The sequence below is a fragment of the Rhyacophila brunnea genome, unplaced genomic scaffold (assembly GCF_057557595.1).
Source record: "Rhyacophila brunnea isolate RB1 unplaced genomic scaffold, BYU_Rbru_1.0 scaffold_3, whole genome shotgun sequence".
NCBI lineage: Eukaryota > Metazoa > Arthropoda > Insecta > Trichoptera > Rhyacophilidae > Rhyacophila > Rhyacophila brunnea.
The window spans coordinates 16205485-16223493 of NW_028232965.1; the positions used below are offsets into that span (position 1 = coordinate 16205485).

General features: G+C 30.7%; 1 protein-coding gene across 1 annotated transcript in view; it reads left to right on the forward strand.

Moving 5' to 3' along the window:
• The window catches only part of LOC147067962 (uncharacterized), a 296594-nt gene that overhangs the window by 63120 nt on the left and 215465 nt on the right, over positions 1-18009 (forward strand). Inside the window, exon 2 of the mRNA XM_085953059.1 lies at positions 14421-15529. Within this exon, the coding sequence (XP_085809185.1) occupies positions 15251-15529 (279 nt within the window). The 5' untranslated portion in view covers positions 14421-15250. The remainder of the gene's footprint in view (positions 1-14420; positions 15530-18009) is intronic.

Sequence of the window (18009 nt, forward strand, 5' to 3'; positions counted from 1 at the left end):
GTATATATAAATATAATTATCATTATTCATTAGCAGAAAAATTATATTATAATCGTAGTGAAATACTTAAGTATAGTTTTACTTGGTTCTAATGCACATTATTTGATAGTGCTTTCTTATGTTCACAGTGCCAAAGTCGATATATTGTAATTATTATATGTGGCCATGATATGTCAGTTTTCAAAATTATCTAATATTTTCTCAGAAATACTGATAATTTTATTAAGATAATCTAAAACAGGTCCATCTTTTCTTCAGCTCTACAAAACTGGAGATCCTTTTTTACCTAGTGGTTGATGTATATAACAGTGATTTTACTTATACTGCTATCTTAGGTGCAGTTAAAAATTCAATAGGGGCACTGAAGGATAAATGATCGCTTCTCAAATGGGGTAAATAATACATTTTATCAATACATCAGATTGTCGACGTGTACGAATGATTTTGTATTTTCTAGTCACCCATTTAAATTTTTAAACATATCATAATTATAATTGATTTTGCATCACTATACATTAATTAATTGGCGATTCATTCTTATTGTGCAATAATAACGAACAATGCATTTATTTCTCCGATTCTGTATTCGGTCTGATAATATATTATCGTCATAGATTATAGGAAGGATGATTTAATTTTGGATGAAAATACATGTTTATTTACAGAACCTAGGAGATCAATTCACTAGCCTTTGTAAAGGTATCGATTACTCGGAGCAACGATATAGGTAGGTACTTTGAGAGCTTAGAAGGATCAAGATATCGCGGTATGAATCCGCGAGCCTGTCTCTGCTCATCACACGTGAGATTCTCGCATTACATGGACGGAATGGTGTTAAGGAATATTCCAACCGTGATAAATAACGTCTTATTTTTGCGATTCTATTTATGCAGCGCTGGGGTGGCATTTATATGATATTGATACACTTTATAGTGGTGATACTTGGTCGTTCCTTTTTCGAAAATTGAATATACATAAAAATAATAACTATTAACTAAAATATTATATTCTATTAATTATATTAAAAATATATTATTTGTGTCGCAGTTTCGTCATAGAGAAAACCAAAGGTTTTAGACTACGTGTATATAGGTACACCGTAGAATTTAAATTCTCTGTTATTATTTTAACACTCAATGGATATTCTTCAAAATGCTGTTAGTGTGTAAACACAAAAAATGCACAGACACATTGAAAAATGGTCGCCCAAACAAGATGACGTTCTGTTTTACCGAGATTGTTTGTGACTATTCATCTAAATATTTGAAGTAATTATGGTACATTGTATATAAAAAAGTCTCAAATTTCAATTTGCTACAAATGAAATAACTTGCAACTAATTTAATAGTTAGCTTTAGTGATCCTTTTGTCCAGCTTCATTTATATATTTAGACTTCATCTCCATAACGTAAGTAAGGTATTCATCAATATCTTTGGGGTAGGTACAGAATTTTTTTTCAATATCATTTAGAAGGATTAATTTTTCACCATTCGTTAAATTTCCTTCTTCTTCTTATTGTGCCATCCCCTAGCGGAGGTCGGCCACCATCAAGGCGATCTTAGCTTTGTCGTCTGCTACCCGGAACAGTTCAGTGGAGCTGCATTCGTAAAATCCTACTTTAATCTTAAAATACTTCAAATACTTTTAATCAAATTTCCTACTTTATGGTAAATGTGTTGGTATGATTGAATTTCAGGATTGGAGAGTTTATTTATATCACTATCTTTCTATATACGTATATATGTTTATAGTTACGGTTATTTTGATGCTTAAATCCTGAAAATTGCTTTATCACATTACACAATACTTTGTGTGGCTCGATGTTTAAAATTAATTTCACAAAAAAGTTTGCTTCTGCTTTCTTCATTATTTTCTATTGTAACAATTCCCAGAAGCCTTTGAAACGGTCTGGTGTCTTGCATACTGATACAATGATAAAATATTAACATGCGGCAAGTGTAAATCGTATTGTGTATTACATTGGATTGCACATAATATAAACATGTTCAATAAACCATTATTTTCCTTATTGGCTCCATTCGCGGCGGCCTTTGTCTCATTAATAATCTTCGCATGCTGCCAGAGAATCGAATTCAAATTGAAATTTGAATTTAGAATCGATATTCAAACGGACTTCGCGAGCTGTTGTGTTTAAAACAGCTACCTACCTCTATTATTGATAGTGAGAATCGAATGTAAAAATGCTAATGCATTGGTAAACGATGACATAACAGCAAAACAATTCGATTTATCAGGCGGTAGATTAACGTTCTCTTTTCGAATTACTGACATGTCAAAGGTTAACCAACTTGAAAATATGAACTGAACAATAAGTACCTAAGCACTTACAAATAAATCGATATACAAATATCATTTATTGTAGTGCATAATGTTTATTAATTGGGTAGAAAATATAAAACACGAAATTCTAAAATTCTAAATTCCTTAAAATTAAACTTAAATGCTATAATAATTTTATTATACTTACAAATACTTATGCAAAACATTCTACTCATTACGATTGTAGAAAACATATATCTAAACTTTATTTATGTAGCAAACGGAACAGAATTTAAAATGTTCAACAAAATTTATCAGCTCGATATTTAATTTGGTTTTTTAATTCATGCCTACGTGTAATTATATTTTAAATTCATTCGATTTTTATCATTAACTAGGTATCCACCAGAATACAATTTTATTTTACTTTTACTTTAGGTATATTATAGCAACAATATCGACAGTAAAAGTAACTAAAGAGGAATTTGAGTATTTGCGGTAATTTTGAAAAGAAATATCGAAAAATCATTGAATAAAATTGAGCGATACTGTCCGGTCAAAATAGGATATTAAAAAATATCTATCACTCTGTCTGGGCATAATGCCCTTATTAATCATTTGGTGCATAACATAGTATATATATCAGTGACGTGCGGTTAATATATGCTGTAGGGTTGGAGCATCCCCAGTAATAATCAATAAGTAAGCATTTATTCAACAATATTATATATTTTTTATTGAAGTACCTTTTTTCAACAGAATCCCTTAAAGCAAAAGTCACCACACACCACTAATATATACACCGTGTGATAAACGTAGATCAAATATAATAAAACTCATATTGTCCAATTAGTTTTTATTGGTTTATTGGTAGTTACGTTACATACGTTTAATTAATTAAATAATTAAATAATATTGTAAAAAAATAGGTACTTACACAAAAGAGTATTAATAATTAATTATTAAACAATAGAAAACAAAATGCTATATGTAGGTACTATCACTGTATTATTCGTCTGTATTACATTGGTGCTGCGAGTACCTATATCAGGGATGGGGAACCGTTTTACGTACTCGTGCCAAAATTTTCCAAATATTATTTTTTTTACTGTCTGACGTGCCAAGCAGTTTTTCGAGTAGTTCGAGCAGGAAAAAAATGAAAAAAATGTTATAAGAATTCTATTTAAAAAGTTCAAAAATTATAAGCAATTGAGTTCTAGAGTATTATTACTATAATACTTACTTAATTTGGTTATTTACGCACAAATTGACGCCAAAATTTCTCGGATCAAATGAGGCACCTCTCGCTACAGTGGTCTCAAGCATTGTAAAATGATTATAAATCGATCACATTCAGAGGTTCGCGACACGGCTTACCCCGCCGCCTGGTGAGGTCAGTGCTATAATATTATTATGTGGGACGTATAAAACCTAAGAGCCCATCTATGCAATTTAAATTAATTGTAATGCTTATTCTTCAAGAGTATCAGCTGCCTGTCTGATCTGTCATTTATGCATGAATTTCGTCGTTTCCGTTTGCGCATCGATTGATAAGTATTATTGGTAATTTTTTTATAAAAAACCGAAGAAAATATGCATTTTTAAGATTATATAATACATTTAGGTATTTGAAAAACTTTTTGTAAAAAAATATCTTATAAATTATATACTTGTATACTTTTTTTTCTTTTCAACACAACATATTCGCCATTTCTGACCTATATCTTTATCGCCAAGTACCAAACAAAATATGTGGCATTGTGGCAGTGTAATACATATTACATTTTCCGGTCATGTTTCTCGGAAACGAGACAACATTTTCTTATGGCAGGCAGCGTACTACAATAAATGCCAAAAATCTCATTTGACGAACGTTTACGATCGAATACGCGGGGATAAAAACGGTACAGCCACTTAATATACTTCGAGATATAAATCATAGAATTTATATCGAATGATAAATGATTTTGCCGTTTTAATAAACATTGATAGTGATTTATCGGACGCGTCAAACTCCCGCAGAGAATTTTAAAACTGGACTCACTGGATACATAATAATATATGCCATATTATATTATTCGGTTACATTAAATTGTACGTAAAACATTTCACCGTAGCACAATTCGCCGTGAGCGTTCTTATCGGAAAGAGATGACCCTATACTATACGGTCTCACAATTTTATTAGATTCCATATGAACATTAATTCAATTTTCATAGCTGAAAAAACTCATGAATTAAAGAATGAAAACCTAACCTAACCTAATCTAACAAATAATCCAGTATATCGGCTATTTTCAAAAATTGTTTGTTGCTGGGTTCCTGTAATACGACAAGAACCGTGTTTTATTTAGACATGAATTTTATGTCAGTACTAAACGGGCCAAAGAGGTTGGACGGTCTTTAATAAACGGACATATATTTTCGATACAAAATTTCACGGTGAAGTGTTATACGGCCAAGTTTCCGGACACGATAATATTATTCAATCCGTTTTATCGGAAACCACAAAATGACAAACAATAAAATCTCTACAATATTTGGTTTGACATAATATAATAAAATTTGAAACCTTGATAAAAGTGAGCCACAATAATTAATAATGTTATATGTAGTAGTCCCTTATTTATTTTACTGATTTACACAGAGTGTGTCAAACGAATAATTTTATAAAAGTGGGCTCTGCAATTTTTGATAGTATTCGTATGCGTATCCCTAATAATTACCTAAGTAGTCAGGAACATCAGTTGTTGCTAACCTAACCTGTCATTTATAATGGCAATTGGGAGGGCAATAACTGTGTTCAACCAATTAGTTTCGAATATTCATGTATTTTACTTGCATGTCACACCCACGATGGCAGCGTGACTTAAGCGTTGGCCTATAACGTTGTGGGTCCCAGGTTCGAATTCTGGGTCTGGCAAGTAAAAATTGTTTTTCAATTTGTGTATAAGTAGAGGTTGAGCAAGTGACTCACGTCCATTTCTCGTAAAAATAAAATCTGTTAATACAAACCTCCACATTGTGGAGGCCCACATAATCTTATTAGGATCGAACATGGTCGGGGTAAAAAAAGAGGATGAGTTTAGGTGGACGTTGTTTTATGTTTTTTTTCTATTTATTATGATTAGGCTGTTTTTGAATATTACATAATGGTAAAACTGTTATTTACATATTGCTGTCGTCATGAGATTATAATTTGTAAAGTTCAAGATATATTTTTATACATATTTGAAAGTATATTTCATAGAAATGTGACATTTTTTTCATTTGTGGCTTTAACAATGTGGACCTACTCTAAACGCTAGTAGCTAATAATATTATGTTTGTAATTAATTTAGATTCTTGATGTTTTTTTCTAAAAGGAAAAAAAATGAAACATAATTCATTGGTTCCTTGGTAAGGGATATTACTTTGCATAGGAACTCACTGAATACATTTGTCAAACTAATTTTAGGCGTTCGAAGAGATCAACATTGTTTAGACAGTGCCATATTGGTTATGTGGTCAATGGATAGCTGACAAAATAAATGTTGGCCGTACCTACTTCGTCGCAGTGTCGGTGTTTTTACATCGTTTATGGCCACTTGTCATCCACGTGTGTATATTATATTTCTTACTGTCTTACTGAATACCCATCTTCAGGAAACGAAAATTCGTTAAAGTCAAAGTCAAATAATAAAATTTTATACTGTAAATTACTTTGGATAGGTACCTAACTATTATTGGCATAATATAATAATAATGCATGCTCGTGAATTTTTCTATATTATCATATATATCAAATAACAAACAGTAATCGTATATTGTTGCGAATACTCACATATAGTTAAATGATGTTCTTATGGTACAATATTAATTAATTGTTGTCTCAGGAATATGTCGCGCGATCACGCACACACTTTTTTAGGAAGTCCAGCCATTGAAATATTATTCCTTCTCAATATCGCACATTGTTGATTGTACCGATTTATTTGCCTAGGGCCTGTTATATTGTTTCGTGTTTTTAAATACGTACACGTTTAGACAATACCTGTCTTCAGTCTTATCGTGAGTTCGACGATCAACAATAATTTCACACATAGTGGGCTTAAATGGCGGATTTGAAACTCTCCGTATGACTGAATACGACTATAATCGACTACCGCATTGTCAAATAGGTATAACCAGAAACTAAACGTGTTGTGTTAAATAGTAACGTAGTATTAAACAATTAAATACCAATTAGTAAAAAAATCTTTGTAAAAAATGTACACATAAGTACCTATGTAAAGTATATTATATTCACGTTTATGGTGATTATAGTTTCTGATATTTTCGTCATCAACCACCAATCTACTAGGTACTTTATGAATGCGTCCCATGTTTCATCGACCCGTTTCAGCACAAATATTTTTCTCATATGTATGCTGCTAAAATTAAAGTATTTTTAATAATAATTAATAATAATAATTAATAATAATAAAATAATAATAGTAAATTTTACAACGTTTTTCTTAGCTCGTATTCTTATTTGTCCGGTGGTTCTTTGTCTGGTGATTATTTGTCCGGCACAAATCTTGCAATTGATTTTTAACTAACTTCCCGATTAGCTAGACATTTGAAACTTTTGGAATATACCAGAACACGATGCCAATGCATTTTTTAATGCTTTTAATACATCTTTAAGTAGAATTGAATTTATTTTCAGTTAATTCTGTTTTGTATGAAAAGTTATTTCGACACCCATTATTGGTTGCCTGGGGTTTGGGGTCCTAGAAACTAAATTATTAATATATACGTGCGTTACTATGGAAATCAATATGACATGTCAACTACAATTTTTTCTGATCGTTTAAGCTAATCAAGTCAAGTTTATATGGTGCAACAGAAAATTTAAAAACGTTGTATATAAAAAGTTCTTTTATCTTGTAATTATTTAAAACTCAACTTCATTCCATAGTATAATGAAATACATCCACCATATTACGACTTCCACTAAATAGGTATATTATTATTATATATTTATCTACGTTCAAATCATTCCGTATTACCTATTCAAATCTTTACATATATTTTATTTAAATTTTAGTAACTAGATAGGTAACATTTTTGTGGTTGAATTTTGTTAGAAATTAGCTTATTAGCGATGACGTTATCTTTGCAGGTACAAAAATTCGCGTAGGTTTTTTACGTATAGGCCCTGAGTAATTTGGACCGTGTGGTTTTACACGTCTCTTATGCCTCTACCTGGCGAAAAATAAAATTAAAAAAGAAATCTTATATCCTCTCGCAACATTCTCCCGGACTGACATCATCCATCAGAATCTCTTTTGCCCGTTGCATCTTTTTGGTGGATGATTTTATTTTGTATCATTATTATCCCGTGTTTTGCACCAACATAGTCTAAACTTATGGGTTGGTTAGATTGTGGCCAATGTGGGTGTGTCACCGGAATGGATTAGGTATCATTTTGTGAAATCGGAATAAATTACTGAATGTACTGTATTTTTATTAACCTTTTACTGTTCATTTCACTTGGGCTATATATATATATATATGTTTATATACATTATATTATATAGATGTAGGAGCCTCAAAGCTAGTTAATTGTTTGTATGATCATTCAGAGTCAACACACTTTTTCAGTTTATTCATAATAGAAATTTTAAATTTCCTAAACCAAAAAGCTGAATGTCCATAAATGCATTATTCTAAAAGTGTTCTTTTTAGACACCCTCTTTTTTTCCCTTTTAACACTACAACAGCCCATGGGACCCAGGGTATGTAGTGTAGTAGTAAGTGAAACACTAGTAATTGTAGTGAAGTAATAACAGAAATACATAAGTTTTGAGAGAATCACCAAACTGTGTTGTGACTTCATCGGGAATCAGACCCAGAGCCTTTGGATGAGGAATCAGTGCCTTACGCATTGGATTACGAAGGTTTACTATACACTAGCTGTCAGGTACAGATATTTGAGATATTATGGTAAATTCTCAAAAAACATGTTAATTAACGTAATAGTCTCCACCAAAGTTCATCAAAAATGATATAAGGTACCTACCTATTCAGTAAATTTTATTACGAAAATAAAAAAAATATCATTCACGGCAAAGATTTGCAATTTAGAGCTGCAATCAGATATGTAAGCTAATATTTGGGATAAACCAGTATTTTATGGTGTTCTTTTCGGATATATTATGATACATAGAGACTTATACAAAAATCTGTACTTAAACTGTCAAAGACTTTTCCGCCTATTTCCCGTGTATAAGGAGCCTTGAGCTAACGTGGTGATAATAACATTCTATTAAAGTTTTGAGGCGGTGTAAAGCTCCAAATACGGGGTCTATACTTCCTTCTCCCAGAAACATGCTCATTCTTAAGCCTTACTATAAAATTTATGTATTGTTTCAAAATACTACGCATATACATACTCAACTTTAAAAAAATACGGTTGATACCCAATTGTTTTTTACGCAGGTATTATTTTTGTCTACTTTATTAACAATAATAACTTTATTAAAATTATTTCTATGAAATAAAGTAAAAATAATATTCAAAACTAAAATAATACTATTGATTTTATTCTTCAAGTATCATTTTTTTTTTAAATCTTTTTAAATCATAATAATTTTGTCAAAATAATTTATATCATTCAATAATTATATTTTATAGTAGGTACCTAAATACATACTGATTTTTTTAACGTCCCTAATAATTAATTAGGTTGGTGCCTACTAACAATATATTGATTCAAGTCTTATAGTAGTATTGTGAATTTGTTTTTAAATATTCTTATGAAACAATACTGACATTGAATCAATAAAATAAATAATGATATTAAGTATATTTTTTAGCGTTTCTTGCTATTTTGTGTTCAAAACTTGTAGTCATTGAATGTGATAAACAAAATTTAAAATAGACAATCTCATAAAGTTGTATGACGAAATAATTTAAAAATAAATTGTACATACTCATATATTATACAAATTATTATTTTAGTTGGTAAGTGAATATAAGTATGTATAACTATATATTATATTAAATTTGATGAATTATGGCCACGTTGTTATTCTTTTAGTCAAAAATAACAATTCAAAAATATCAAGTACCCTTAGGCGAAAATTGTCAGCTCTCAGTATTAACGGTTTAAAAGTAGGTTAATAATTAAATTTGATTTAGACACTCCGTGGCACGAGTGTTTTTCTTGCAAAATATGCAGGGGCTTTGACGCTTAGCTTGGCTTACATTCCATTCATTCATTTTATCTCTTTTATAGTTTAATAGCTGTCATTGGTTAGTCAATTATTTTGTTGTTATTATTTATTAAACACGATTACAAAATTCTAATAGTCTTAATTAAATAAATAACAACACAATCACTCGGTAGGCATTCATATTTAATTATTTCTACATTTTATTTTTAACAATCAGTTGAAAATGTCTGAAAACGAATGAAACCGATGTAAAAATAAAATCTGGAAAAAGTATCTATAATAAAAATTAAATAATTAAAGTGTTCATATTTATTTAACTACTACGGCCTTCCACCAAGACATAAGCAGTTTAGAAAATTAATTATACGGGGCTCTCGACTTTCGCACATAATATTGGTTCATGAAAATGTGTTCGAATGTTGAATGTACGAAAGTAGAGGTATGTAAAAAAAACATCAAAAAGTGTATGAACTTAAAAATATTTATTTATTAATGGGTATAATAAAGTTAACGAGGCGTATTGGCAATCAGGTGTTTTCTATAGTTGAATACTACCCTTTTATGTATTTGAGAAGGTAATGGAGAGCGGAGGAGAGAGGAGCGACTGCATGGAAGCTCACAGTTTTTTAAAATATAAATTTTAAGTACCTGCCTAATGTCAGAAATAGCGAATTGTCTGAAAATAGAACGTTCTAAAGTCGAGGGCCGCCGGTACCTACTTCAACAATGAATAGATACAGGGCCATATTTGAGGGTAAGTATTTATATAACATAAGTGTGTAAACGTCAATAACTAACTCTAGATAAAAAGACATTATTTTAAATAATAAAAAAAAATAACTAGTACGTTATCAACAGAGTTAACTATCAAACCGGTTTCGTCGTTTTCATTTGACGATACCCGTCTTAGTGGTCATAAGTGGAATTATGTACTGTATTATTTTAATCTATTTTATAAAAAAAAATGTTTTTAATACCATTCGTAGTCGTACAAAGTTGGCCAATACGTAACTTGGGCCATGGCTATCTATAATAGATTTTTTTTTTAAATTATATATATTTTAAATATATTATACACAATAAATTATGAAAACAGAGTTATAATTTTAAGCATTCTTAAGTACATAATGAATTATATACTACTTAAGTACATATTGTTAAACTATTTCAATAAAATAATGTTACACCCAATTTTTAAGTCATCCACAATTTTATTATCTTCGTATCTCGTATTTTTATAGTAACAATTCAACTACTTATAAAATTCAGACGAAGCATTTTTTGTGATTATTTTAAATATAATGCCGCCAGTTGGCTTGGATCAGCTGTAGTAACTCGCCCTGAGGTTTTCATAGACAAATAACGCAATATTATTTACGTTTCGGTTAAAGAATTTATAATTTTCTCGTTTGTGGTTTGTCTGCACCGCAAGAAGATATCTGATTTATATGAAAATTATATGAACACACTTTGGATTTCTCAAATAAATAACCTCCTTGGTACAAAAAATAGACATACTGAGTACCAACATACAAAATTTATTACAGACAGTAAAGATATTTTTATTTTATTCCCGGACGGAATGGTTGACTTGTCTTTCATACATAATGTTCGTTTTCCTAAAACATACTTTATATTATATTATTAATTACTAATATTAACCGATCAAAAAGAAAATTTCATATAAATATTCTTACTTAGGTACGTACTCATTGTATCTATATAATATTTAATATTTAGTGGCTCTATTTTTATTATAAATATGTTAATATAGTTGTCTTATTTAATATCTAAGGTAAATCGTTAGTAAATAAATTAAATGACTACGTTTTGGGTCAAATAAAAAGCAATATTATTATTATAATACATCAGCCGTGGTCGACCAACTGCTGAATAAAGGAGTTCCTATGGCTCGCTTCACTCTTTTCCGTTCATAGTTCTTTGCTGTCACGTCCTTCTGCCGAACTTTATGAGTTCGTCAATTCAACAGGTTTTAGAGTGGCTCTATGATATTGGCTTAGAGAAAATTACTAACTACTATTCTTCGTAAAAATCTGTTTATAGAATCTATACTCTGTGGTTCTCCAATTACGATAGAAATCGGTAACTTACTTTATTAAAGTTTTTTCCCTAGTCCTTGGGTACCACTGTGTGACTTATTGTCCATCAGCTCTCCACGATTGTCATTTCATCAGTCTGATGACCTGTTTCACGTCACCTACTACCTCTTCACCTATTCTTTTATGAGCTTTCCGCGTTATGCTATTCTTTTTTATGATTATTATATTTATTCCCCATTATCGATTATTACCGGCTTTCGTCTTCTACGTATCACGACATTATATACGTTACTAACTACAGTATAAATATATGTAGAGTGGTTATCTAATTATACTGTGGTCCAGAGTTAAAAGTTTATTGAGTGGAGTAAATTTATTGAAAATTAATTGTAGGTCGAGACTCGAGAATTATACCCAATATTTAAAATATTTTATTTCCCTCCAACGTCTTCTCATTTAGCAAAAAACTAACAATCGTAGGGCATTCATTAAATGTCTATCATGGTACACGCAATGCCTGGAAAGGAAATAGTAAAAATATATACGTTTTAACACTAACAATTTATCAGAATTTAATATATTTCGTAATTTAGAAGTAGGAGTACAATGAGAGGAACAGACCAAAAAACTTAAATGGAATAAATAATTCAATCTTGGTAATATTTTTCTTATTTCAATTCACTAACTTTCACTTCGTACAAATACCGTCTGCGGTCAATTATATATGAAATAATAAATTTCACGGTCATTACAATGATTTTTTTTCTTATTTCCACATAATTTATTAATAAAAAAAGATGATAACTACGTTCACATGCGGTGCTTTGATGGGCTTCGATAATTTGGATGTGTACTGTTGAACTGTGTACCAATTGAACATTTTGTAACACCGTACAGATACAATACCTGTATTATTTATTTAATCAGTGGTCATTGGCCATTGGTATTTTGAAAGCGATGGACAATGAATACAATTACGAAGTAAAAATATACGTACAATGAGACTTTCTTTATTAATATTTTATCTGATATGCTTACAAATTGAATACGACACCACAAAGATGGTCAAAATATATATTTATGTTTGAGGAATAATACCATACTAGTTTCTTGGCACTGTGTGGTACAAAATGTGGTATGCGACTTACTAGTTGGTAGTGAAAATATTATTAATTACATATATACGTAATTAAATTAACAACTATTTTTTCAGTGCGTTATGACAGGATGACAGAAACATTACATTAATTTGGATTTAAGATCTATCATCAACTATTCAGACGAAATAATGTATTTCATATTTGGAACGTTTTGATCTGATGAAAATGTATTATATTCTGATCTTGAAAAGAGAATTTCATTCGGATCTCCTTCGGTCTAAGATCTTTTAAATAATATTTCTAATTGTTAACTAGGTTTCTGAAACTTCTCCATGTTATAATTTTCGATAAAGAATTCGTCAATAAAACACGATAATTCAACAGATAGTACATAGATACGAGTACTATAAATAATTAAAGTTTTAAAAGATTCACTACTACGGAGTACGAAAAACACTATCTGTATGGAGATTGCATTATAGATAGATTTACATACTATCATAAATCATCAGGTATTCGAATTTAGAATTAAGCTCATCACAATATAAAAAATATTGAATGCTATGTCAAATGTTAGCATGTGGCGCCCTCACTCTGCGGACAACTTATAATGGTAGATCTCTAGCAAGCATATATTTTGTTTTTGCTTCGAAAAGCAATTGCCTGCCTGATTTAAACCCAACAACAAAAGTTGCTTAGTTGACATGTAACATTAAATAAAATACTCTTTTAAAATTCCAGTACATCAACAGTTTTCAACAATAACACCTGAAATCGAATATGAACATAGATATCGGCATACTGATACGCCATCATTTAGGATAATAATTTATTTTGAGTATTATTCTATCAAATAAATCGACCTCATTATATTCTACTAAAATAAATTCTCTTTCCTTTACAATTTCCTGCATGATAGTAGGTAGGTACATATTGTATAAAATGTGTTAAAATAAATTTTTATGGTATGCCACACACACACATAATTTTATTGCGACACCTTAGAATTCATCATCCAGTTAAACAGTAAGATGTCCTATTGCATATATAAAACTTCTAAACTGTAGACTTTATCAAACAATAGTAAGCGTGCATTGACCTCATGCTTTTGAAAAAGCTCTCGGAAGAATAAATTCGTTGCTAAAAAACCTTTAGAGTGAACAAGTACTTAACACTTAGTCATAAAAATATCGACGTTTGCATACGTGGTCCGTAAAAAGGTACGATACAATGCAATGCATCGTGCATACGAAACATATCATAAAATGCGTCAATAATATTATTTTACTGAATTATTTGTGGAAAAAAGCTCGCAATGTTTTACAAAAAATATACTGTTATTCTAAATCTAAAATACTAATAGAACGATCACAAGAAAACATACATTGGCATAGTATGTAGGGTTAATTTATGGAATACCACTTATTCCTCTTATATTTGGATAAAAATCAATTAAAAGTCATTTTTTTATATTTTTTTGTGTATTTCATTATTGAATCTTTTCTGTAAACAAACTTTCAGTGCTTTATAAATGTACTGAATTAAAATACTGATAAATTTATCACAAAAATACAGATTTGGCATACCGGTTTCTGTATATAATAGAACTTCTAAGTCTCAATGTTGCTTATTATTTTTTTTATAAATTTAATTTAACCAAAGTATTTTCCAAACTTACTATTTTTTTAGTATTACAAAAAATACTTAAACAGATAACTAATTATTATTTTTAAAGTAGACTGTTGGAACTCTTGGATAATGAATTTTTATTTTTTAAGGATCGGAATACGCGTACCAATGTGGAGATTTTGGAATGCTGAAAAAGACATTAAATTTGTGTTATAAACAATATTTTTTAAAGTGCTTTTAATAAAAAGAGTATAACGAAATAATAAAAGAAATATTATGACAAAAAGTTTAAGTGCCCGAGTCATTATTGTGATGTGTTGCTTAAATTTGCAGTTTAAAGTTCAAATGTGTACATAAAAAGCGTACGTGCCCGAAATTCTTTGCATCTCTCGGCAATAAAAGTTGAGTATCCTAAGTGATTGGGCCTCGCCGTAAAAACTTCGTTAGCAAAAATAATACCATTTTCCTCGTTGCATCATTAAAGCACATCGAATAAAGAGTTTGAAGAGCCAATATAAAAGATATTTTTTAAAGTATCGTAAAACGGGTTCGAAGTCTTTTTTCGTATTGCTCGCAACAATTATGAGTCCGACGGAGATAAATTTTATGGCTTCAAATGATTTATCTTCGTCAATATGCATTCCTTGCACAACTCCCAAACGGAGCCCCCTGGATTTTGGAGTTTAAACAACTCAAAGGACAGAAGATAATTCCTTAAAAAGTGACATCGGATCAATAATAATAAGAATGAAGAGGTTTACTTTATAGCTTGTAATATATCTTATTCAAGCGCTTTGTTAAATATTTTCATAGCGTATTTTTAAGTACTTAATTGAATACTGGTAATTTAACGTGTTGTGTATTGAGTGCTCATCGTTAAACGTAAGAGAATAATAGCGTATTGAGTGTAAGTAATAAAGTAATGCAGATCTCAAAGTGACAGCCGTGCTGAACATTTGTTAACAATAAATAAATCAAAATGTTTGAAACGCTGGTGTCTCGCTTGACGAGCCCGACGGCGTCCCGACGCCGCCACTCGTACCACCAATCGGCGGCGACGCGCGAGGTGCAGAGCGACCCGGAAACGGAAGAGCAGCCTGTCACCGGAAGAGGCGCGCGCCCTCTGCTGGAACGGCGGAAGCGCGCGAGGAGAGCGACGCCTGCGTCAGGTGATAGCCCGCGAGGCATGGCCGCTTTGAGGGCTTTTCTGCCCCTCAGGCCGTCGAAGTCACTAGGGCGTCTCGATGGAATCAAAGAGGTATGTCAAACTTACAATCATTAATTTTTAATAATTGTATATATTATTTTGTACAGTATTCTTTCTATTACTACATACTTAATATTATGTATTCCTAAGTTTTTGTTACCTTTAATTATTCAGTAATATTTTTAGTCACTATCTAAAGTAACCCGAGTGTCACGCTAAGTCAACACTTACTTTTATCAATATCGTTAGTCATGTAGGTACGAGTATATTAAAAACTTTAATAATAATAGCTTTCAATAATTTTGAATTTTAAAAATGATACAGCTTTAGACCATTAATTTATTGTCTAAACAAGTCGTCAGCTGAATTGAATGCAGAACTATTCTAACTCACATTTAGAATATTTTACTGAAGTATTTTTTGAAACATCCTATTTATGTTATTTATTGTATATATAGACATATTTATGCATAATTATTTTCATCAATAGTCCTACTAAAATATGATGTAAACATTAAATGTTATCTATGCAAATATTAAATAATTTAAGTAGGTTGTTCAAAAGAAATCTCTCCTAAAATATTTCAAATGTGAGTTAGAATAGTTCAGCATTCAGCTGACGAAGCATTTTATATAATGCAGTATATTTTAACCATAACTCTATACAATTTCTTACCCTCCTTGTGATGTCTAATATTAAAAATTCATTTTTTTATTTATTAATCGTCTCATTTAAATAAAAACCACTCCTTTTAATAATTCATTTAACCCTCAAGTGAATCTTGATCAATTTAGGTTATTGATTTTTTATCTCCTAAAATAATAATAAATCGATCGAGTATTTTTCTCTCTCAATATTTTTCCTCGTTTGCCATGATCCGCTGACCTGCCACACTTGCCTTGCATCATTCTGTACGGCGGCTTGCAAAATAAATTGCGGCTACACACACCACAGCAGAACCTACTTCACCATAAACATGTTATTATTACCCACATAGATTATGTCTAAGCGATGGTGCCCACAGAACGCGTCGGGCGCCGCACTCGCGCAAAATTTCTACAAGTGGCGCATAAATCATTGAAAATACAACGTAATCAAATACGCCAGCGCCCACTGGATATGGCGACGCATTATACGCGCGCGCCGCATGAATCATCGTTTTTTCGCGAATCACCGCTTCTCGGCGATACGAATGAAAGAAAATACAATGGAGTCCATTCATTGAACACAGTGAGCAAAAACACGCTGCGCGAGGCATCGTCGATCGACGGGCGGAAAACAATTATTTAATTACAGAGAAGTCATTGTTTTATTTTATTGCGTGTTCAGTTTATCGCTGGTTGAAGAATGTCGTCGTAAATTTTAATTACAAGCCCCGAAATAATATAATATTTGTATTGCTTTGTTATGAGAGGCGCTGTAATAATATTTATTTTGTGCTGCTTGGGCCGCTTACTACATAGGTGAAGGGTAATGCGCGGCGAGAGACGTGTGATTATGGTTATGAATAAACACTGCATACGCGGACTTCGCGCGCCCGACGCGTTCTGTGGGCACTATCGCTAAGCCTTTAAGAACATATCTATTTTTTGTGATATTGTTGAAAGCTATCCTTCAAATTTATCCATATACTTATTATTTACATAATACTAAATAACCTGTTTGTTTATCGTAAATTACTAGTTTATTATCAAACTAAAATTTACTGAAACAATTTAATAATATTTATAAAACTAGATATGTGTACCTATAATGCCAATAATGAATTATGATAAAAAATAGTTGTCTTATATGAATTTATTTTAACTCATTTTTAGCTCATTCATATTTTTTATGATTTACAATTTACATTTATATCGTCTCCTTAGAACACAACAAGCCTAACTGATTTTTTGTAAAAAATACTTTTAATGTACTAAAAAACGCTTTTTTGATTCTTTTTGTGGAATAAGAACAAGTGTATATGAACTGTGAACATAAAAAAGGTTATCAGCTTAGATAATTCCAAGCTTAACTTCAATATTAAAAAGTTTTGGAACGAAATTAACCTATCTGACGTTATATTACAAAACATGTAACGTAATATACTTTGTATTGTTTTTTTTCACAACATAATGTTTTTAACTAATGATTTATCGTATATTTAAATCAATATTCTTGTATTACAGTTTTCAAATTAATGACAAAAAAGATTAAAAGTGCTCTCCTGTAAAATGTTAAAAAATCAGTTAGGCTTATTCTGTTCTAAGGGGACGATATGTTAATTTAAAATCTATCTATAGATAATATATCCTTTCCATCAGACTAGAGCACGATACATCTCCCCGATCAACATTACCTACAAAAACCTTAATCGAATTAAATGCTAATTCACTGTTTAACGTATTGACCTAAGTTTTTATCGGTCAACTTATGGCATATCTATAAAGGACCAACATTTTCAAGAAGTTGCTAAAGTAGTTTATTCTTATAAACTCTCTGCGTAGGTGATTTTCGATAAGTTGTAGGTAGTATCAGCGAACCATCAGCA